Raw genomic sequence first — 22,371 nt, 5'->3', positions numbered from 1 at the left:
GGTTCGCCGACAGCCTCAGCTCCTTAGAATGCCCCTGGGTTTCATCCTCAGTTAAAGAAAAATTAGGTATAAACCAACCCCCCCATCCGCAGGTAGGTCTGCAGTGCAAGCCGCGCGCTCGCCCGCGCCCCGTGAGGAAGCCACTCGTGTTTCCAGCCCGTCCGCTGCTGCGGTGGGCTGGGACCTGGCGCTGGCTTTCGCGCTGAGATGACGGGTGGGGTCTGCTCGCGGGGACTCGTCTTCCCGCTCGGGGACACTAGCAGGCGGCCGCTGGCCTTCCTGCAGGAGAGGAGCCTCCCGCCGGGGGAGCATCTGAGCCAGGTGGCTCTGCTGCGGACAGAGTAGGTGCTCAGCCCCACCTCCGCACACCCCGAGGCCAAGAGGCGCCCTGCCCGGGCCTGGCCAGGAAGGAGTCCTCGGGCTCCACCTGGCCCCTGCTTCAGACCCGCCTCTGGTCCCGCGGCCAGGTGGACTGTGGGTAGCGTCGTCCTTGGGCGGCAGTTCCGATACCTACACTCACGACCAGGACCCCTGGGGTCCCCAAGAGCAAAATCCCCCCCCCTGTCCCCAGCCACCCGGGGGTGCGGGCCAGGGAGCGGCACCCAGGCTGGGGGCTCACAGCTAGTTTCCACACCCCACCCCAACCCACAGAGCCTCCCTGGCCTCCGGCACCACAGCTGAGCCTGGGTCCTGGGCTGAGCCCCGCCCTGGGCTGAATCCCCGACCCCCAAGCTGAGCCCCCGCCCCGCTGAGCCCTGATTCCAGGCTGGGTCTCTGGCCCAAAGTTGAACATAGACCTTGGGTTGAGCCCTGCCCCTAGAAGAAGCCCCCATGCTAGGCTGAGCCCAACCCCAGCTGCGCCCTGTGCTGCAGGGTTCAGTCCTGACCTGGGCTAAGACCAGATCCTGGGCTGAGTCCCTGATCCCAGGCTTGGCCCTGTCCTGGCTAAACTACAGTCCCGGCTGAGCCCTGGTCCCAGCTGAGCCCTGGTCCCGGCTACACTCCATCTCAGCTGAGCCCTGGTCCTGGCTGAGCCCTGGTCCCGGCTGAGCCCCGGTCCTTGGCTGAGCCCTGGTCCCGGCTGAGCTTGAGCCCTGGTCCCGGCTACACTCCATCTCAGCTCAGCCCCGGTCCTGGCTGAGCCCCAACTGCAGAGAAGGGGGGCTGGTGACTGGGCTCCTGGTGTCTTGGGGACCCCTGTTTAGTTCTGTCCACACCCCAGCCATCCTTGTCACTCCACTGGACGAGAATAGAAACTCGCACTCTTCTGACTGGGCAGGAAATGGGGGGGCCAGGTCTCCTCCCCACCCAAACCACTCGGACTGGCTCCTCTGTGGCCCGGCCTCCACTGCTGGCACGCCTGCGACCCCACCCTGCGACACTCCCTGGGACAGTCTTGACCTTGTTTGTTTGTGGTCCTGGGGACGGGACCCAGGGGCAGTCCACCTCCGAGCTGCACCCCAGCCCGGTTTTTTCTCTTTTGATTCAGGGTCTCTCTACGTGCTGAGGCTATCATCGACAAACCATAATCCTCCTGCCTCCTGCGTGCTGGGATGACGGGCGTGTGCCCCGTGCCCAGCTGCCTCGTTAATATCTCCTGGTCTAGCTGGGCGTGGTGGGCACACTTGTAATCCAGCATTTGGGAGGCTGAGACCAGAAGATCGCAGTTTGCGGTCAGCCTCAGCTACTTAGTGAGGCCTTTGCAACTCAGTGAGACCCTGTTTCAAAGTAAAAAATAAAAAATAGGGCCGGGGGTGCCGCTCAGAGGTCGAACGCCCCTGGGTTCCATCCCCAGTACTGCAAGACAAGCAGAAACACCTCATGGTCGGCCTTTGCTGCACTGGCGCGGTTCACGTGGTGGGGTGCGGGCAGCTGGGTGAGGTGCCATTCGAGCCCAGGGTGCCCTGCCAGCCTGCGGGGTCAGAGGACCCTAACCCCGAGCATCCCGAGTGAGCCGTGAGTCCAGAGAAGGCTGCCCGCCCTCTCTGGACGAGGCTCACTGGCGAGATTCCCCGCCAGGGAGGGGCCCAGAGCCTGGGAGGGGTACCTGAGGCTCAGGAGGGGGCAGCTTTGTGGTGCGCCGTGCAGGGCCCCTCCCTGGCGGGTGGCAGGGGGGCTGAGCTCTGGAAATTCCATCCCCTGGGGCCTCGGGCTGGCACTGGGGGGGTCCCGCAGCCATGGGGGTCAGGGGCCTACGGGGTTGGTGGGAGGGGTTGGGGGCGGGGCCTGGCTGTGCGAGGCAGCACCTGGGGCCCCCTTCAGTGGCCCAGGGCAGGGGGGTCCCCAAGCCCCTCTGAGCCTGGGGGAGGTGGACAGGCCCAGGTGGTAACCACAGAGTGCCCTCTCCTTCCTCCCGGCCCAGCCTGCGACCAGCCCTGCCCCGGCCTGCGAGGGGCCGCCCGCCCACCTGCCTGCCTGCCCGCCAGGGGGTGGGAGGGGGCCCAGGTGTGCGGCGTGGGCGGGCGGGGGGGGGGGGCGGGAGGCTGGCCAGGCCGGCCCAGCCCCCAGCCCGCGCCTGTGCGTGTGTGTGTGTGTGCCGCGCGTGTGTGTGTCGTGTGTGTGTGTGTGTGTGTGTGTGTGCGCGCGTGTGTGAAGGGGGATTGAAGCCAGGAGCATGCTATCTCTGAGCTACACCCCAGCAGTGTTTTTATTATTTTATTTTTGCGGTACTAGGGATTGAGTTTTTATTATTTTATTTTTGCGGTACCAGGGGCATTCTACCTCGGAGCCACATCGCCAGCCTGGACTGACTGGCTGACTGACTTCCTTCTTTCCTCTTTCTTTCTTTTTTTCTCTTTCTTCTCCCTCCCTCCTTTCTTTCTTCTTTTTCTTTTTGCAGTACTGGGGGTGGAACCCAGGGGCATTCTACCTCCAAGCTACACCCCCAGCCCTATTTTTTTGTTCTTTATTTTGGTGGTCCTGGGGTTCCTGGAAGCCCTTCTACCTCCGGGCTACACTCCCAGACCTATTTTTACATTTTTATTTGGAAACAGGGTCTCCTAAGCCAGCGCGCGGCTGGCTTCGAAGCTGCGCGGTCCTCCTGTCTCCGCCTCCCAAGCGCGGGGATCACAGGCGTGCGCCACCACGCCCGGCTTGTTGTTTATTTTGAAACACGGTCTCACTGAGTTGCAGGGGGCACTGAGTAGCTGAGGCTGGCTGTGGACCGCGATCCTCCTGTCTCAGCCTCCAAGCCCCGGGGTGATGGGCGCTGGCTCTCTGGGCCGTCTCAGGCAGGGCCAGCCTCCTGAGTACTCAGGAGGAGACAGGGAAACTGCAGTCCCCGGGCCCGGTCTCCCTTGCCATTCTCCAGGGGAGCAGCAATTTCCCTAGCCTGCAATGTTCCAGAATGTCCTGGAAGCCGCTGGAGGTGGAGGCGGGCTGGCTCTGTACCCGCCCGGCGTCGGGGCTCTGGATCGCAAGAGCTTTGGTGAGCATGACCCCGACGCCGTGTGGCCTTGGTGAGGCCCTGCTTCTCTGGGCCTCGACCGCGGGGTCCTCAGGAGGCCGCGGTGACCTGAGCCCTCTGAGCCCCTCCAGGGCCTCTGCAGGACGGAGCTGTGGGCGGGGCAGACACCCAGTGCCCGGCCCCGGTCCTCCCGTTTCTTTGCCTGTGACATCAGGATAAATCCCAGCCGGGCGTGGACTCATGCCTGCCATCCGGTATTCGAGGAGGCCGAGACCAGAGGACCACAGGGTCAAAGGCAGCCTCAGCAACATAGTGAGACCCTGTTTCAAAATGAAAAATAACACAGGGCTGGGGTGTAGCTCGGAGGTAGTGTCCCTGGGCTCAACCCTTCCCCCGCCTCTCCTGCTCCGCCGGAGGGCCGGTGACAGACGCCTGGCGCCCGCCCCGCCCCTGGCCCCCAGCACGTCGGGGACTGCCCAGGCCTGGCCGCCCGGCCGCCCTCCTGCGGCTTAAATGTCAGCGGGTGGTGGGCGACCGGGCGGGGGCCGGACACGCTTCATTTTCCAATTTCTGGAAATAAAAGCTGTGGACCATCTTTTGTCGACTGGGAAAAAAAAAAGCCCATTGCAAAACGGTGTGTGCAGAGCACAATAGCGTGTAGGTGCCCGGAGAACATTCCAGGGGTGCCGAACAAAGAGGCCTTTCTCTCCTGGAAAGGTGTGGGGCGCGCGCCCCGCCTGGCCCTCCGCCCCACACGCCGCGGGGCTTGGTTTCGGGGATGCTTTCCGGTTTCCTAAGTCACCTGCTGCTCCTCCAGCCCCAGCGGGAACAAATTAACGATGCCAGTCCTGGGGCTTGCCCTGAGCTTGTACCGCACCCGCCGGGAGGCCAAGACCGGGAGGCTGGAGGCCGGCCTTAGCGGCCTAGCAAGACCCAGTCTCAAAATAAGATGACCTGCCGGGCGGGGGCGCACGCTCGTCACCCCAGCACTCGGGAGGCTGAGACCGGAGGATCGCAGCTCACGGACAGCCTCAGCTGCTCAGTGAGACCCTGTTTCAAAATATAGAATAAAATACAGGGCAAGGGGTGCAGCTCGGAGGTCAAATGCCCCTGGGTTCCGTCCCCAGACCCGCAAAAAAAAAAAAAAAAAAAAAAAAAAAAAAAAAAGGAGAGAGAAAGAAAGAAAAGATGGAGGGAGACGTGCGCTGGACTCCGGCCTCGCTCCCCCGTTTCTGCCCCGCGGAGCTGGGTGTGGCGGTGTGGCAACGCGGGCAGCCTTGTGAGATCCTGTTTCCAAATGAAGAATAAAACTGGGCTGGGGGTGCAGCTTAGATACAGGATGCTTCTCCTGGGTTCCATCCCCAGAATAAGTAAATACATCATAAATAATAGATGCTCTAAGTACAGCTAGGTGTGCGGCTTGGACCTGCTCAACCTGGCACAGCTGGACACTCAGCCGCTCAGCTGGCGCACCTGGAGAGAGACTGGCCGAGCCAGCGAGCCGCGGCCGGTGGGCGGAGCCCCGGCGGGAGGCTGGGCGCCCCGGGGTGGGTCGGGGTCCCCAGGTCCGGCTGGGCAGGCGCCAGGTGAGCGGGTGCTCAGCCCGAGGGGGTGGCGCCGGTGGAGGCCGGGGGCAGGTGGGGCGGCCCGCCTGGGCGGGCGGGGCAGCTTTGAACCTCCAGCTTGGCGGGGTGTTTGCTGGGGCCACGGCCAGGGGTGTCATCGGGATAAAATTAGCCTGGGCTTCCCGCTCGGCCCCTCCTCCCGCCTCCCTCCCTCCCTCCCTCCCGCACTGTGTGCAGAACTCGCCGCGGTCCCTCGGTGACCCCCACCCGACAGCAGAGGAAACCAGAAGCCCACCGGCTACAGGAGGGGCCTGGGAATAGGGCTTGGGGGGCTGAGACAGGAGGCCCGCCGGCCTCGGCCACTTAGCGAGACCCTGTTCCAAAGTAAAAAAATAACCCGCATTCGGGAGGCCGCGACAGGAGGATCCGGGTTTGCAGACAACCTCGGCTACTTAGTGAGGCCCCAGCAACTTAGTGAGACGCTGTTTCAAAATAAAGAACAAAAAAGGATGCTGGGCGTGGTGGGCATGCGTGTCATCCCCGCGCTGGGGAGGCTGACAGGAGGATCGCGCAGGTTGGAAGCCAGCCTCGGCTACTGAGTGAGACCCTGTTTCCAAATAAAGTAGAAAATTGGGCTGGGGTGTAGCTCAGAGGTAGAATGACCCTGGGCTCCACCCTCAATACTGCACCCCCCCCAAAACCCATCAAAGCCAGGCCCTCTGGTCAGCTCGGGGCGGCCACTGCTGGGCTGATGGGCTTCCCAGGCGCGCCTGCCTCCCCGCGGGCTCTCAACACCTGTGGCTGCCGCGGCGGAGGCCTCGCTAATGAGACCAGGACAGGAAGCCAGCGTGACGGGAGGCGCCGGCGGGCGGGGGGGACCCCTGAGGGACCCCGCCGCCTTGGGCCGCCTTCTCAGCACCCCACCCGGAGGGGGACGGGGTGTAGGGTGGCCGCCAGGCCCCGGCAGGCAGGAGGGGTGGGGGCCTCCCCTTCCTCCTGTCCGCCCCCCACCTTGGGCAGCGCGGCCGACTCCACCCGCGGTGACCCCGAGCCCCCTGGCCCTCGGCTGCAGCGCCCCGACAAGGCCTGGAGTTGGCAGAGGGCTCGGCGGCCTCGCGGTCGTGCCTGGTGTCTGGGAGGTGCCTCAGCAAAGATTTAAGAATTTTGGGAAATCGGAGGCAGACATCATGGCACACCTGTTAGGTGGCCCCGGACCCAGCAGCAACCAGACCCTGCCAAGGTGGTGCCAAGGCCGAGCCCTGGGCAGAGGGGCCGGTCGCTGGCCGCTTCCCAAAGCAGACTCCAGGCTCCCGCGACGCCCTGCAGAGCGCGTGCGGCCGCAGAGGCAGCCAGCCACTTTATTTATGAATGCCGGGACGGCAGCGGGACAGCCTCCAGGAGGCCCGCAGGGAAACGGCAGGCGGTGGACGAGTATGCAGCAAGAAAGGAGGGGCAAGAGCAAGCCACCGAGAGCCCGAGGCGGGCGCGCCCGTCATCCCAGCACTGGGAGGCCGAGGCCGGAGGTTCGCGGCCAGCCTCAGCTGCTTAGTGAGGCCGGTTCAAAATAAAGGAAGGAGGGTCTCAGTTGGACCAGGAGACCCGAGAGGGAGCGGATGGAGGTCTGGGAACCGGTGCACAAGGCCGGCACCGCTTCTTTGGAAAGAAAATAAGACTCAGAGTTGCCGGGAGAGGCCGCTGCGGCCGCTGGCGACGGTGTGCGTGTGTGTCTGTTTGCGCGCGCGAGGGGGGGGGGTGTTGGTGTTTTTCCAGAACTCTGTGGAATCTCCTGAATTCTGTGGCCTGAATCTTTTACCTCCTGGAAAAACACTCTCAAATGTATGCTGGAGACACACGGGGGGGGGGGGGGCAAATGCACAGTCTTCGGGACACGGGGTGGGGGGGGGCGCCCTCCCGAGCCCCGCCCCTGGCTCACGGTCCCCTGAGGGGCGGCTTGGGCTCCTAAGGGCGGCTCCGTGCCCAGCTCCCCATGGGAAGGCGGCTCTCAGCAGGCGGGGAGGGCCCCCTCAGGTGTGGACGAGGAGCTGCCCCTCTGCCGGTGAGCAGGCAGGTCCGATCCCCACGGCCTACATGGTCGTCACCCCCGGGGCAGACCCCAGTTTGGTGTTGCCGCTACCCCAACCCATCTCCTGGCCCTGGGGCGTGCCCGGCTCTCCTGCCACAGGACCTTTGTACCTGCTGTCCCGTGGCAGGGCCCGCCAGTCCCACCCCCTGCCTTCAGAGCTGGAGCTTATTTGTGGCGCCAAGGACCGAACCGGGGGCCCTCTGCCTCCAGATACACGGCCTCCTTTCACTTTTTGAGACAGGGTCCTGCTGAGTGCGTCCCCCTCAGTTGCCGCGGCCTCCTGCCTGCAGTCCTCCGGCCTCAGGTGCACGCAGGGCCCAGCTGGGCCGTCTTGCAGAGGACGGTCTGCTTACGGACCTCAAGAAGCTTCTAGTAGTGAAGCCCCCCCACTGCCTGGCACCTCTTGGGGGCCCGGGCGGCCTTCCTGGCCCTGGGGTTGAGGCCATGTGGGGCCAGGCCCGCCGCCTCCTGGTCTCCTGCTCCAGGTGCCAGGCCCTCCCTGCGTGGGCCGGTGATGTCAGCCCTCCCCACCTAGTAAATGTTTATGGGGAAGGGGCCCCTGGCCGCCCACTCCTGCCCCACCTGGGGGGCCTGGCGGTGGGCCCGGGAAGGACAGGTGGCAAGAGGTGGGGAGGGTGGATTCAGCTGGGGCCTGGCGGCCAGCCCTGCCCCCTGCTGGCCGCACCAGGCGGAGCACTGGGGGCCTGGTGCCCACTCAGCTGGGCCCGGCCCGACCCAGCTTCCAGGGCCGTGATGGCGACCGCGTGACGGGGCCCCGTGCACAGGAGGTGGCTTCCGGGGCCTGCGCCCAAGGAGGGCCGCGCGCTGATCTATGGCGAGGTGCGTGCTGGGGCCTGGCTTCCTCCCTGCTGCCAGTTCTGGGGAAAGCGCCGGGGGCCGGGGCACGCTGCCCGTGAGCCTCCATCCTGGCCCGAGACCCCGGACGCACACACCCAGGCCCGGGGCCCGCGGGCACTGGTGGCTGCCAGGTGGGCCGGCCGGGCTCTCCGCTCCAACGCCCAGGAATTTGGAGCCGACCCGCGAGTTTTTCCACTTGCGCTGGCTCCAGGGCGGCCGGGTGGTGTCTAGGGCGGGCGGAGGGCCGGGCCTCCCCGGGCGGGCACCCCATCTGCTCCCCGGCACCAAGCCCTCCAGGACACGCTCACACAGACACAGGGGCTTTATTCTGGGCGCACTGGGCCTTGCCGTCGGCCAGGGCGCTCACACCCTGGGCTTTGGGAACACCTGCCACCCCTCCAGCCGGCCAATCTTCCACAGGGCGGCCGCGATGCCCATGTACACGCAGCCCGTGGCGGCGACACCGTAGCTGTGAGCTGGAAGGGAGGGAGGGGTCAGGGTGAGCGAGCAGCCTGGACCCCCAGGGGTCCCCACCCTGCGGCCTGTGTGGCGCCGAGGCATCTGGGTGAAGGGGACACGTCCAGCCAGGGGGAGCAGTGGGGGACTGCACTGCTGAGGATAGGGCCTGCTGGGCACACTGCAGGCAGTGGCCGCAGCCGTGCAAAGGCCCTGGGGCTGACGGGGCGGGCACTCACTGCGGGCTCCCAGCGTCAGGCCTCCCGCACAGCCTCCTATGAAGTAGTTCATGGGGTCGTCCGGCTTCTGGCGGACCTGGGCACTGATGCAGGAGGCCAGGCCGAACATGGCCCCGATGGCAGCTGCAGGGTACATGGAGGGGCAGGCGCTGAGCTGAGCCCGGCTGGGGGTGGTGGTGCCTCCTGGGCCCCCGCGCTGCCCACCCCGCAGCGGGAGCACGGCCGGCCGGAGCCGCTCACCTGCGGTAAACGTGTGCCGTCCGACCCGCGCCACGCCTTCCAGGACGGAGTCTGAGGGCCTGAGCGTGACGCTGTAGGCAGAGACGACCAGGCCTGGGCAAAGGGGAGAGGCGCCAGCTCAGCCCTGGGCAGCAGCGCCCACAGCCGGGCCTGGCCGCTGCCCACCCCACCCAGGCGTGCCCGGCACCTGGCGGCCGCCCCCATGCACCTCTGCTCCTGCTGCCCTGGCACTTACACACGTGGGGCGGGTGGCAGGGGGAGCCCAGGCTGGCAGCTTCACCCCTCAGGGCCTGGCCCTGGACCGTGCGAGGGCCCCGGGCAGGCGGCCTGTTAACCCCTTCAGGGAGCGGGCGGCCCCCACCGCGGCCCCCTCGGGTGCCTCAGGGCCCGCGCCCCTGGCACACGGGACAGGACTTTCTCCTCTGGCGCTGGGATGGAGCCAGGGTGCTCTGCCCCTGCACTACAAGCCCAGCCCCGTTCTCTATTTTACTCTGAAGCAGGGTCTCACTTGGTCACCAGGCTCGGGCGGCGGCTAATTTTGGAGGGGCCCGAGGAGGCCCAGACGGCTCCCACTGAGGACGGGGAAACCGAGGCCTGGGGACGGGGGAGGGCCACACGGCGCCGCGCAGGTCCTGTTTTCCCGCATCCCATGGCTGGCCTGGAGTGGAGCTGCCAGCCCCCCAGCGCCCACCCTCACCCACCACGAGCTTCACAGCACCCAGCTGGTGGTCTTATCAGCAGGCCGGATGAGTCCCCTCGGAGGGTCTCCTGTGTTCAGGGGCCTAAGCCCCGGTCAGGGCACTGACTGACACCCACAGCTTTTTTTTTTTTTGTGGTACTGGGGGTGGAACCCAGAGGCCTTCTACCTCCGGGTCACACCCCCAGACCTGTTTATTTTATTTGGAAACGGGTCTCACTAAGCTGCTGAGAGCCTGAGCAGCTGAGGCTGGCTTCAAACCTGCGACCCTCCAGTTTCAGCCTCCCAAATGCTAGGATTTCAAGTGTGCGCCACCACGTCCAGCCCTGTTTTACACTTTATTTTGAGACAGGGCCTGAGTTGCAGAGGCCTCACTAAGTAGCTGGGGCTGCTGCGAACCCAGATCCTCCTGGCTCAGCCTCCCAAGCGCTGGGATTCCAAGCGCACCCACGCCGGTTGCGGGAACCCTTACCCGCCTCAGCCTCTGGAGTGGGCCCACCCAGCTGCCCCTCCCCCGAGGGAGACTCAGTGATCGCTGAAGATGGCGGCCCAGGTGAGCCTGGCAGACCCACCATGCCAGCCAGGGGTGCTGGCCAGGTGCCTCCGCCTGGCAGGGCAGCCCCTTCTTGCTCTCCCAGGTCCCCCAAGTCCCGCCTGGGAGCTGCGGCCCAGGATGCTGTGCTCTCTTTCCAAGGCGCAGGGCGCCCCGACCCTCCCAGCGACCACCCAGCCGGAGACGGCCACCCTGGCCCGCCACACCAGGCTCTCCCAGCCCGCGGTGCCAGCGTGCCCTCCTCGGTCCCTCGGCATTTCTTAAGTTAAACACCCACTGTGGGCCCACGAGGCCCGTCATTCATTCAAGCTTACTGTGCCCAAAGCAGCCGGTTCCCACCCAGTCCTGCGTACCCACGAGGCACCTCGCTGCTCACAGGTGCTGCTGGCCACGGAGCCACGGCCTGCAGCCGCATGGGCTCCCTGCCGCCAGGACCCCACCCGAGAAGCCCAGCAGGCGCGCTGCTCCCTGGTGCCCAGCCCATCAGGGCGCCCCAGCCAGCGTGGGGGAACACCACGGCCACGCCGGCCCCCCCAGGCCTCCCCGAGGAGGCTGGGGTGTGGCCGTGAGGACCGTGGTCCTGGTCCTACTTCCCCAGCCCCCCCAAAAACGGTGTGGTGACGCCCGTCGACCATCCTGGAACTCAGGAGGCTGAGGCAGGGGGGTCGCAGGTTTCCGTCAGCCTTGGCAACAGGGAGACCCTGTTTCAAAATAAAAATAGCGGCGCGGTGGCGCTCGCTCGTCATCCCCACGCAGGAGGGGGGACGGAGGACGGCAGTAGCAACTCGGGGAGGCCCTGTTTCAAAACTAAAGGACAGCCGGGCGGTGGCGCGCGGTCATCCCGGTGGGAGGCTGCGAGGAGCGCGCGGCCTCGACGGCTTTGCTGCTTAGCGAGGCCTCGCAGCCCGGTGAGGCTGCTTCAAAGGCTAAAAAACCCCGGGCGGGGGCAGCCGGGAGGCAGAGCGCCCGAGCCCACCCCAGTGTTGCAATATAGTAAATAAGTAAATAAAATAAAACCCCGGGCGGGGGCAGCCGGGAGGCAGAGCGCCCGAGCCCACCCCAGTGTTGCAATATAGTAAATAAGTAAATAAAATAAAACCCCGGGCGGGGGTAGCCGGGAGGCAGAGCGCCCGAGCCCACCCCAGTATTGCAATATAATAAATAAATAAAATATAACCCCGGGCGGGGGCAGCCGGGAGGCAGAGCGCCCGAGCCCACCCCAGTGTTGCAATATAATAAATAAATAAAATATAACCCCGGGCGGGGGCAGCCGGGAGGCAGAGCGCCCGAGCCCACCCCAGTGTTGCAATATAGTAAATAAATAAAATATAACCCCGGGCGGGGGCAGCCGGGAGGCAGAGCGCCCGAGCCCACCCCAGTGTTGCAATATAATAAATAAATAAAATATAACCCCGGGCGGGGGCAGCCGGGAGGCAGAGCGCCCGAGCCCACCCCAGTGTTGCAATATAATAAATAAATAAAATATAACACCGGGCGGGGGCAGCCGGGAGGCAGAGCGCCCGAGCCCACCCCAGTGTTGCAATATAGTAAATAAATAAAATATAACCCCGGGCGGGGGCAGCCGGGAGGCAGAGCGCCCGAGCCCACCCCAGTGTTGCAATATAATAAATAAATAAAATATAACACCGGGCGGGGGTAGCCGGGAGGCAGAGCGCCCGAGCCCACCCCAGTGTTGCAATATAATAAATAAATAAAATATAACCCCGGGCGGGGGCAGCCGGGAGGCAGAGCGCCCGAGCCCACCCCAGTGTTGCAATATAGTAAATAAATAAAATATAACACCGGGCGGGGGCAGCCGGGGCGGCGCGCGCTCGCAGTCCAGCGCTCGCGAGGCCGAGGCGGGAGGCGCAGGTTCGCGGCCGCCCGCCCTCTCCGCCCGGCCCGGCCCTCTCCTCCGCCCGGCCCTCACCGGCCGCGCCGCCGATCGCCGTGCTGGCGTAGGCCTTGCGGTGGCAGTCGGTGCCGTCGGGGATGTCGGTGTACAGCTGGCCGAGCCTGCGCGCCATGGCCCGCAGCCGGGTCTCCGCGGGCGCCGCGCTCCAAGGGCAGCCGCCGCCGACTCTCGCGAGACTTCCGGGGCGGCGCGCGCAGCCTCCGCGACGACGCGGCAACAAGCGCGCAACTTTATTGAGCCCCGCGGACACGGACACGGCGCGCCGGGCCGACGCGCAGCGGGGAAACTGAGCGCGCTGCGGTCCGCGAGGGTGCAGGGCCCTGGTCAGTGTGGCTGCACTGCCGGAGGCGGGGTCTGACCGGAGCCAGGTCTGTCCCCAGACACGGGCAGGGACGCGACCCCCGAAGGGCGAGGACCTCTGCGGGACGGGCCTCCGACACCGGCCTGAACCGCGTGCCACTATTTGGGGGCGGCACCACGCTCGGGGGCGGGACTTGTCGGGAGTATGACCAATCCCGGTGCTAGGACGTGAGAGGGGCGGGGCCTCTGCGTAACCTGAGGCTGGTCCAAGTCCGGGCCTGGCCAATCGTGTGGGTCCGAGAAGCGCAGCAAGTTCCGGTGGGCGTGGCCAGGCTTGTTACTGGTGTTGGCTTCGCGGTAAGGCGGGGCGAGTCTGAAACGCTGACCAATCCGTTGCCAGGGCCCGAGCGGAGCGAGTCGCCAGAGGACGGCGACGTGGTCTGTCAAGATCTTAACCAATCTCAGTGTTAGGCTCGGAGGGGGGCGGAGCTTCGAGAGGCGGAACCGCTGAGGGCGTTCTGATTTGAGGAGGGCGAACCCCAGAGCGGGGGCGGGGCCGGGTGGAGGGCTGCGGCCAATCGAACTGCGGCGCCGAGGGGCGGGGCACCCGGGGCGGGGCCTCCGCTCCGGGCCGGGGCGGGGCGGGCCGGAGCGCCGAGGGGCCATGTCGGCGCCTCCCGCGCTGCAGATCCGAGAGGCGAACGCGCACCTGGCGGCCGTGCACCGGCGCGCGGCGGAGCTGGAGGCGCGGCTGGACGCGGCGGAGCGCACGGTGCGCGCGCAGGCGGAGCGCCTGGCCCGCCACGACCAGCAGCTGCGCGCCGCCCTGGACGAGCTGGGCCGAGCCAAGGACCGGTGAGGCCCGGGGCGGCCGCGACTGCCCCAGGAGGTGGGCGGAGGCAGCCCGGCCGCGAAGCCGGGCAGGGCCGCCGGGCGGGCCGGAGAGAACTCGGATTGCCCTTCGGTATGCAGTTGAGAGCCACGCCGCTTCCTCCTTTCTTTCTGGGCATTGAGCCGGGCGTTCTGCCTCACATACACCCAGCCCTGTTTCTTGTTCTTTATTTTGAAACGGTCTCGGACCTGCGACCTTCCTGTGCGGCCTCCCAAGTGCGGGTTATAGGTCTGCGCCACCGTGCCCGGCCTCCTGATTTTGGTGGCACTGGGACTGAACGCAGGCTTTGTGCCTCCAGCCACACGCCAGCCCTGTTTTAATTTTGAAGCAGGGTCTCCTTGGGTTGGTGCCTCACCACCTGCTGAGGCCGGACTCGAACCTGTGACTTGACGTCTCGGCCTCCCAAGAGCCCGCGCCGCCACGCCCAGCCTTTTTATTGATAGAAACCTTGCTTCCTGTGTTTCTGGGATGACAGTTGTGTGCATGGCGCTGCTGCTTTTTCTTTCTTTTTTTTTTTTTGTGGTACTTGGGATTGACCACAGGGGCATTCTACCTCGGAGATACACCCCAGACCTATTTTTTTTTTTAATTCTTTACTTTGAAACAGGGTCTCACTGAGTTGCCGAGGGCCTCACTAAGTAGCTGAGGCTGGCCGCGAACCGCGATCCTCCGGTCTCAGCCTTCTAATTGCTGGGATGACAAGCGGGTGCCACCACACCCAGATAGACCTATTTATATATTTTCTGTGGTACTGAAGATTGAACCCAGGAACATATTACCTCTGAGCTGCACCCCCGGCCTGACCTTACTCTGTGGAAAGCCTCACCAAGTAGCAGGGGCTGGCCGTGAACTGGTCCTCCTCTGTCTCCCAAGTACTGGGATTACAAGTGTGGGCCCCCGCGCCCGGCTAGACCTTTTTATTTTGAGACGGTCTCACTAGGTTTCTGAGTCTCGCTGAGTTGCTGAGGGTGTCGTCGAACGTGTGCCCCGTCCTCAGCTTCCCCGGTACTGGGCGGCAGGTGCGGGCTGCCGTCCGTGCCAGGCTCTTGCGTCTCTCCTTGTGAGGACACTGACCCCACCCCCGTCCCTCCCTCATGACCTGTCTAACCCTGACTGTCTTCTCAAGGCTCAGTCTGCACACACCCTCCCCCGGGGTGGGGGGGTGGGTCTTCCTTCGGGGTGAGCTGGGGGTCGTGGGCCCCTGACAGGGGCCTTGCTCTGACGAGCTGCCCAGCCCCTGACCGCCCGCCCTGCCTCCCGCCAGCGAGATCGCGGCTCTCCAGGAGCGGCTGCTGACCTCCGAGGCCGCCGCCCGCAGCCTGCAGGACACTGTGCACCAGCGGGACGAGCTCATCCGGCAGCTGCAGCCCCGCGCCGCGCTGCTGCGGGATCTGTGTCGCCAGCGGCCGCCCCTGGCCGCACTGCTGGCTGCCCTGACCGAGGCGGAGCGCCTGGGGCCCCTGCCGGCCAGCGGGCCTGGCCTACCGCCCGTGAACAGCGCCGGCGAGGAGGGGGGCCAGGGCCGGCTCCAGCCTGCCGTGTTTGGGACCACAGTGTGAGCGCCGTGCAGATCCAGAGCGGACACGGAGGCCCGCGGGGGACCCCCACCAGCGGGTCCTGGGGTTATTGGACCCTGGCCGGAGCCGCATCCCTGCCCCAGGCCAGGCTTGTGAACCACCACAGCCCACACGCAGATGTGGAGCCCAGACACGTTCAAACGAAGCCAGCAAAGCTTCCGGTCGGCCGCCCAGGCTGGGGATCCGGCCGTCCAGCGGCGCCTGCACCTGGGGGAGCTCCAGGTGGCCCTGGGAGCCTGGAGCTCCTGCCGCCCTCTGCCTGCGCCCCTTGGAGGTCCTGCTCTTCTCCCATCCTGATTTTCCTCCTGAAATGCCCGTCCCTTTTCTAGTCCTTTTTTTTTTTTTTGTACTGGGGTTGAAGCCAGGGACTTCCTACCTCTGAGGTACACCCCTGGCTGTTTTTATTTGAAAACAAGGTCTCAATTGCTGAGGCTGGCCTTAAGCCTGTGGTCCTCCCGTTTCAGCCTCCCAAGTACTGGGGTGACAGGGCTGCACCCCTGTGCCCTGTCTCTTAACCTTTGGACCCAGAGCCCCAAGCCTGCACTGGCTCTGAGGACAGACTTAGTCCTGAAGGGGCGGCAGCAGGCCAGCCAAGGGACAGGAGGACACTTGTGTAGCCTCCCCTGCCTGGAGGCCCCCGAGGCTCAGATGGCCTCCAGGGGCCTCCCCTGGCCACTCACCTCACCACCCCCGCTGCCCTGCCCAGGCCAGCTCCCCGCTGCCCTGTAGGCCCCGCTGCAGCAGGGCTGCTGCGCCCGAGGCCCGGGACAGGATGGGCCTGGGAGCTCCGAGGGCCCCAGACCCCAGAGCGCCTGTGCTGTCCTCTATCCCCTGGAAGACCTCGGAGTGTGTGGTGCTGGGGCTTGAACCCAGGGGCATTCTGCCTTCAAGACACGCCCCCAGCCCCATGAAACCGCCAAGGGCCTTACTATGCAGCTGAGGCCGGCTGCGAACTGCAATCCTCCAGTGTCAGCCTCCGAAATCCTGGGATGACAAGCACGCGCCCCCACGCCTGGCGGTGAATGGTTTTTAACTCTTCTACGCTGTCCCGTTTGGCCCAAGACGTTGAAGACGCTTTGCTTTTTATGGAACCAGGGGGCAGACATGCTTTGTGGCTTCCAGGCCCAGCCTGGCCGGCCGCTGTTTCCTGTCCCACGCTCAAGGAAGCTCAAGGAAGCCTCAGAGCAGGAACGGTCTGGGGCAGGGTCTGTTTCCACTGGCAAGCTTGGTGGCCATCCCAGCCCTCAGGCTGGCGCTGCCTCCCGGCCTGGCATCTGGCAGTGGCCTCAGTGCAGTGACAATAGCCTCATTTTTCTCCTCTGGGGGAGCGAGGGAGCTGTTTGCTCAAAGGGCCGGCAGGCCGGGGCCTGTCTGTGCTCAAGAATAAACCCATCGTTTCCCTGCTGGGTCCTCCATTCTTTGTCCCTGGTGTGGGGCCTGTGGCCCCGAGCTGGCTGTGGTTCCGGGAGGGGCTTTGGGGACACGAGCTACGTCCAGGGACTGCCCACTAGACGGTGCGAGTGGTCACCCGCTCCCCACAGCGGCTGTGCACACAGGCGTTAGCCCATTTGAAGCTGGGAGAGCCCAGGCCCGAGCCAGGTACGGTGGTGCACACTAGTCCTCCCAGCGACTTGGAGGCTTGAGGTTGGGGTCCAGCCTGGGTAACTTAGCGAGACTCCCACCTCAAAATGGTAATACAAGGGCTGGGTCGTCACTCTGGTAGAGCAGCCCTGGGTTCTGTCCCCAGGACCACAGGAGAGGCATGGACAGGCCTCTAGGTCTGGAAGGGCCAGGAGTCTCCCAACTTGGCGGGAGTGGTTAACACTCAGTGGGCTTTTTGTGGTGCTGGGGATAGGACCCAGGGCCCCACCCATGCAAGCCAAGCACTGAGCTACACCTCAGCTCCAGAAGTCTTCCTCTTCAAAACCAGATGCTAAAAAAACAGGCGCGGTGGGAACGCTTGTAATCCCAGCATTCCGGAGCCTGAAACCAGAGGATTGCGGTTTGTGGCCAGCTCCAGCTACTTAGCGAGGCCTTCTGCAACTCAGCGAGACCCGGTTTCAAAATAAAGAATAAAAAATAGGGCTGGGGGTGTAGCTCGGAGGTCGAATGCCCCTGGGTTCTATCCTGCCTACTCAAGACGTGGAGCGCAGCGGCCTTGAGTTTCTGCAGTGGAGCCGGCATGGTGACACATCCTTGTAATCTCAGTACCTGGGCCAAGGCAGGAGGCCACAAACTCACGGGCAGCCGCAGCTACTGAGGCCCGCCGCAACTTAGTGTGGTGGTCAGGCCCCCGCATCAGATGCCCGTCCTGAGCAAGCCTTGGCAGGTCTGAGGCCAGAGCAAGCAGCTGGAGGCCCAGCCGCTCAGGCCTGGGGGCAGGGCCTCCCTGAACCCGACCTCTCAGCGGAGTGCGCCAGTCACAGCCGGCTCCTCCCAGTCCCCAGAGGCAGTTCCCTTAGCAACAGCCTCACCAGGCAGGACGCACAAGCAAGGGCCCCAGTGCACACGGTGCGGGCTGGCCAGCTGAACACAGGCCCCCGAGCTGCCCAGAGCCCTCAGGCAGCATGGATGCTGTGGATGCCACCGTGGAGCAGCTGCGGGCACAGTGTCTGGCCCGAGGAGCCTCGGGCATCCAGGCCCTGGCCAGGTGAGGGCCTTCGTCCACCTCCGGCCTCAGTCCCACGGGCACCGGCAAACCGCACCTTCTGCCCCAGGTTCTTCCGCCGCTTGGACCGGGACAGGAGCCGGAGCCTGGACGCGGGGGAGCTCCGGCGGGGCCTGGCTGAGCTGGGGATGGCACTGGGGGAGGCGGAGGCTGAAGGCGTGTGCCGGCGCTGGGACCGGGACGGCAGCGGGACACTGGACCTGGAGGAGTTCTTGCGGGCACTGAGGGTGAGGTCCCCAGGGTGGCTATCGGGAGGCAGCGGTGGGGAGTGCCCTGGGCCCCGCTCACCGCCCCCCAGCCCCCCATGTCCCCAGCCCGGGAGGCAGTCATCGCCGCCGCCTTTGCCAAGCTCGACCGCAGCGGGGACGGCGTGGTGACGGTGGATGACCTCCGCGGGGTGTACAGTGGCCGCGCCCACCCCAAGGTGCGCAGTGGGCAGTGGACCGAGGAGGAGGTGCTCCGCCGCTTCCTGGATAGCTTCGACTCCCCCGAGAAAGACGGCCAGGTGAGTAGCTGCGCGCACCCGCCAGGGGTGCCTGGGCCCCCCTCATGGCTCCTCCGTCCACAGGTCACCCTGGCAGAGTTCCAGGACTACTACAGCGGCCTGAGCGCCTCCGTGGACACAGACGAGGAGTTTGTGGCCATGATGACCAGTGCCTGGCAGCTGTGAGCAGCAGCGCTGCGGTGCCTTCCCTGGCAGGGAGGCGGAGGAACCAGCTGGACAGGCCTCCTGCTGACTGACGTGGTGGACGGTGCGGGTCGCTGGCTCAGGACCCCAGGGAGAGGGGCCTCCCTCAGGAAGCCAGGTGGCCCGGGTGGGGAGGCCAGCCTCGGGGGCAGAGCCTGGCCAGCGGCCCAGCTGTGGACTGGGCGCCGAGCAGAGGCTGCTCCTGGCCGGGCCACCCGGCTTCCTGAGGCCCCTGGGGCATGCAGGAGGCCAGGGCTTTAGTTAAAAGTTTTAATGTAGTTCCCAAATACACTTTATAGGACAGCCTTACATAAATGTTCCAAAACACGTGGCGTGGTGTGGTCTTCTTGTCACTAGCTGGCTAAGGCGTAAAGCGGAGTCGGCCTGCTGTCTCCCTGGCTCAGGTTGCCGGCCGCGGGGCCCGGGTGGGCTGGGGCCTCCTCTTCGCCCCGGGGGGCTGGGAGCGCTCGTGGGCCGTGGAGCGGCGTGGCTTCCGCTCCCGTGCCGTGCCGGGGGTGCCTGTCGTTTGGCCGGCGCTGCGGCTGTCCAGAGCCCCCGTGACCCTCAGAGGACCCGGCCCGGTCTGCCGTAGCAGCACAGGGCATCTGGAGGCTGGTGGGCTGGCAATGAGCACTGGGAGGCGTGCGGTCCTGGAGTGCCTCCCAGTGCCCACGACCTTGCAGATGGCGATTCTCCAGGTGGAGGCCAGACCCTCATGGGTCATGACTGTCTGCAGGGGCCCAGGGGCGGGCACCCGTGGGCGCCAGGCCCCTGGGGAGACAGGCCCTAGGAGCTGCACCTGCCAGCGCACGAGAGCCTCCTAATCCAAGAAACCAAAAACAAAGCCTTTGAAAATTAAAAAAAAAATAAGATCTGTAAAGTATAAACCCCAGTCAGAATATGGGAACAAAGATAGTAAACAGAACACCCAGGCCCGCATTTAGCCTCCTGGGGAGCCCAGGCCTCGGCCTGCGCCGGGCAGCAGGGCCCAGAGGCGGAGACAGCGCACGCGCAGGCCCCAGTCCTGTGGGAGCCCAGGCCGAGCCCCAAGGTGCCGGTTCAGTTCCGAGGAGGCGGCGGGCTCTCGCTGCTCATCAATGTGATGAGCCGTGGCGGGCACGCCAGTGCTCCGGGTCTGCCTCTCCACGGGCTGTGCGAGCCGGGCCACCGTCCGGGCAGGGCGGGCGGCAGAAGACGGGACGCAGCAGCCTCCGTCGGGCGGGTGGACCGTGGCGCTATGTGCTCCCGGGAGCTGGCGTCGGCCCTGCAGCCTCCTCGCCTGCGCCTGCAGGAAAATGGGGTCACGGGGGGCAGCCGCGGAGGGCGCCTATGCCCACCAGCCCGTGGCCCGCCTGCCCGCTCACCGGCGCCCGCGGCCCCCGATGGGGCCAGCACGTCGTCATCACTGTCCTCCTCCTCGTTGGACGGGGCGGCCGCGGGCTCGGGGGCCGGCGTCCGGGCCTCCTGCTCCTGCTCGGCGCGGCTGCGGAGGGCCAGGATGCGGTGGTGCAGCGCGGCATACAGCTGGCCCGTGTCCTTGGAGCTGGCCTGCGGGAAGTGGGGCCGTGAGTGGGGCGGGGCTCCCGCCGGCCACGCCTCCCGCTGCCTCCCCGCGGAGCTCACCGAGATGAGGAAGACCTTGACGCCCTGGTCCTCGGCGTCCATGGCGGTGATGCGGACGCTCTTCTCGCTGGCCTTGTCGATTTGCATCTGGGCCCACAGCTTGGTGTTCAGGATCAGCCGCAGGCTGCCCTGGGTCCGCATCACTGCAACAGCGGCCACCCGGAGCCAAGGTCAGGACCCTGCGGCCGGACACCGCCGCGCACGCGGCCCAGCCCTGGTCCTCCCTCTGGCCTTCTCAGGAGAGGACGGCGTTTAATGGCTGCAGCCCCCACCAAGAGGGAGCAGGGCGGCTCGGCTCCCCGGCCGCCTCCCAAGCGTTGGACTGGGCTTCCGGTGGGCCTCACTTTACCCAGCTCTGTTGCTGCTTTCTGCTGGTACTGGGGACAGAACGCTGGAAGCAGTTACCTCCAAGCTGCACCCCAGCCCTTCTCAGATTTCATTTTAGGCTGCCCAGGCTGCCTCAGCCATGTCTGGAGCAGCTCCTGGCCACAGTGCGTCTGGCCTGGCCCCAGGCTCCCGTACCACCCCGGGCAGCTCACCAAGCCGGGACTGCAGCGTTCCGTCGTCGGCTGAAGCCATGTCATTGAGTCTGAGCAGCCCCCGGCCTCGCTCCACCCACGACTGGGAGGTCTTGTCGAAGACGAACAGCTTGCTCTGGATCTAGGTCACAGGCGGCGCGCAGTGAGCAGGCCACGGCGCGGCCACGCCCGCGGTCTGCCTCGCTCTCTGCGCACCGCCTGGGCAGCTCCCGGGCCGTAGCTCTGGGGGACCGTGGCCAGCTTTTATCCTGTCCTCAAGCTAAAACAAGCCAAGCCTGCAGTTCTCCCGTCTGCGCCGCCCAGCACCGTGAGGACAGGTGTGCACCACCACGCCTGGCAAGAGGCACGTAAACAGTCGTGTTGGGAACAAACGGAAACCAGTGAGGTGCCGCCTCCGGCCGGCCCCCCGCCAGCTGCACCAGAGCCGGGCGCCTCACAGGCTGGGGAGAGACGGAGGGAGGGACGCGCGTCTCAGCTCTGAGGCGGCCCGGCCGTCCCTCCTGAGGTGAAGCGTGCAGTTTCCCTGCGGCGTGCACCCCAGAGCTCACGGCGCACCACGCACAGCGGTCAGTCAGGAGAGCAGCAGGCCCAGCCGCCAGTGCCCACTGACGGATGGGCGCCGCGAAAGCGCGGCTCTCAGCAGCCCCACAGTGTGGATGCAGCCTGGGGCACCCCGCGGCGCGAGGACCCAGGCCCAAGGGCAGTGTGGCTCCACTGCCGGGGACGTCCTGGACGGGGACCCAGGGCAGCACTGGGCGGGATGACTGCCCAGGGGGATGGGACTCCATTTGTCTGTGACACTGGGCTTGAACCAGGGGCATTCTCCTCTGAGCTATACCCCCAGCCCTATTTCATCTTTTTACTTTAAAACAGGGCCTTGCTTCTGTGCTCCTCCCGTCTCGGCTCCTCGAGTACTGGGATTACAATGGTGCGCCACAGTACCTGGCTGGGGCTTCTTTGGGAACAAACATGGTTGCGTTAGGCAGCTGTGGAGTGGGAAGCAGGGCACCGCGAGGGCACGTGGCCAAAAAGGAGAGCTTGGAGCCCGTGGAGGAGTAGGCCACGGACTGCACCCCCCCAATGCGCCCGCCCCCTGCCCCTCCCCTGCCCACCTGCAGCACGTTGCTCTCGGCCTCCTCCCCGGTGACGACTTCCACCTTCTCCAGCAGACACCTGCGCGCGGTGGCCTTGGTGTAGGCAGCCGCCGACTCGGCCAGGGACTCTGAAATGTCACCGGCTAAACAAGATGCACTACTGACTTAGGAGGGCGGCGCGAGCTTCCTGGGCCCCGCGACGCCAGCCACCCCAGCAGACCAGACTCGGGGTCTGGAGGGTACCCGGGAAACAAGACGCCTGGGCTGGCTCCACGCGGCCAGCCCTCTGGGAGGCCCGCCCCTCCCTCCAGGGCCGTAGCACTCCACCAGGCTGCAGGCCCGGCACCTGCCTTTCTCGGGGGTGGCCTCCTGGGACGACGACTCGGACCCAGACTCGGCAGCCGTGGCTTCCCTGCTGGCTTCTGAGCTGGCCTCGTTTAGTTTGGGGGGGCTCTGTGGGGGAACAGAGGCACAGGAGCGAAGGTGACTGTGTGTCGCTGGTGGATGGACCCGGCTGGGAGAGCAGCCCTGCCCCAGCACGCCAAGGGGCCGACCCTGTGGAGCCAGAGCCTCTGCCCAGGTCACCATGACAGCAGAGCAGGCCGCGGCCGGGAGGTGAGGGCGGCAGACCCAGACCCCTCCACCCTGGCCGGCTCTGCCTGCGCGGAGTGCCTGGCCAGGCGGGGCCAAGGCAGGGAGGCCATGCTGAGGCCCACAGTGCCCGGGGCCACGCCCAGGACGGGCTCTCACTCGCGCACCACGTGTTCCTGAACGCGCTCCCCTCTGCCCAGAGGCCAGGCCACCAGGGCCACTCACCAAGACGCGCTCACTCATGTTCTGGCCAAAGATGAACTTGTTGCTGGAGGCGTCGGCACTGCTGGCTGAGTTCTCTAAACTGGAGAGGAGACTCGTGGGCGCGGGCCCAGCCTGCACCCGGGCTCTGCGGGCCCTCGGCACCCCGCCCCGCAGCGCCGGCGC

At 65.8% G+C, this 22,371-nt stretch overlaps 4 protein-coding genes across 5 annotated transcripts in view; 2 read left to right on the top strand and 2 right to left on the bottom strand.

The window, feature by feature from the left end:
- Nucleotides 1-8,275: 8,275 nt before the first annotated feature.
- NDUFA11 (NADH:ubiquinone oxidoreductase subunit A11) lies at nt 8,276-12,124 on the bottom strand (the record flags this gene model as incomplete). The annotated part of the gene is made up of 4 exons (XM_080712178.1): nt 8,276-8,388; nt 8,608-8,730; nt 8,848-8,940; nt 12,028-12,124. 4 exons carry the CDS (start codon nt 12,122-12,124, stop codon nt 8,276-8,278), a joined length of 426 nt encoding a protein of 141 aa, XP_080568304.1.
- Nucleotides 12,125-12,976: 852 nt separating this feature from the next.
- VMAC (vimentin type intermediate filament associated coiled-coil protein) lies at nt 12,977-14,763 on the top strand (the record flags this gene model as incomplete). The annotated part of the gene is made up of 2 exons (XM_080712100.1): nt 12,977-13,167; nt 14,469-14,763. 2 exons carry the CDS (start codon nt 12,977-12,979, stop codon nt 14,761-14,763), a joined length of 486 nt encoding a protein of 161 aa, XP_080568226.1.
- Nucleotides 14,764-17,348: 2,585 nt separating this feature from the next.
- CAPS (calcyphosine) lies at nt 17,349-18,119 on the top strand (the record flags this gene model as incomplete). Of its 2 annotated transcripts, none has more annotated exons than XM_080713659.1 (4): nt 17,349-17,431; nt 17,499-17,676; nt 17,748-17,873; nt 18,018-18,119. In XM_080713659.1, 4 exons carry the CDS (start codon nt 17,349-17,351, stop codon nt 18,117-18,119), a joined length of 489 nt encoding a protein of 162 aa, XP_080569785.1. The 2 variants fall into 2 exon arrangements, with proteins under 2 accessions (XP_080569785.1, XP_080569784.1); XM_080713658.1 differs by having other exon boundaries at nt 17,748-17,954.
- A 418-nt stretch (nt 18,120-18,537) lies between these two features.
- The window catches only part of RANBP3 (RAN binding protein 3), a gene marked incomplete at both ends in the record, with an annotated part of 43,950 nt that continues 40,116 nt past the window's right edge, over nt 18,538-22,371 (bottom strand). Inside the window, 8 exons of the mRNA XM_080713031.1 lie at nt 18,538-18,867; nt 19,147-19,422; nt 19,494-19,685; nt 19,761-19,903; nt 20,300-20,420; nt 21,412-21,521; nt 21,744-21,846; nt 22,210-22,288. Coding sequence (XP_080569157.1) covers nt 18,538-18,867; nt 19,147-19,422; nt 19,494-19,685; nt 19,761-19,903; nt 20,300-20,420; nt 21,412-21,521; nt 21,744-21,846; nt 22,210-22,288 — 1,354 coding nt within the window. The remainder of the gene's footprint in view (nt 18,868-19,146; nt 19,423-19,493; nt 19,686-19,760; nt 19,904-20,299; nt 20,421-21,411; nt 21,522-21,743; nt 21,847-22,209; nt 22,289-22,371) is intronic.

Source organism: Muscardinus avellanarius (genome assembly GCF_963383645.1).
Source record: "Muscardinus avellanarius genome assembly, chromosome: 16".
Lineage (NCBI taxonomy): Eukaryota > Metazoa > Chordata > Mammalia > Rodentia > Gliridae > Muscardinus > Muscardinus avellanarius.
The sequence above is the reverse complement of the archived record's forward strand: the minus strand, read 5'-3'. Positions and strand labels throughout refer to the sequence as shown.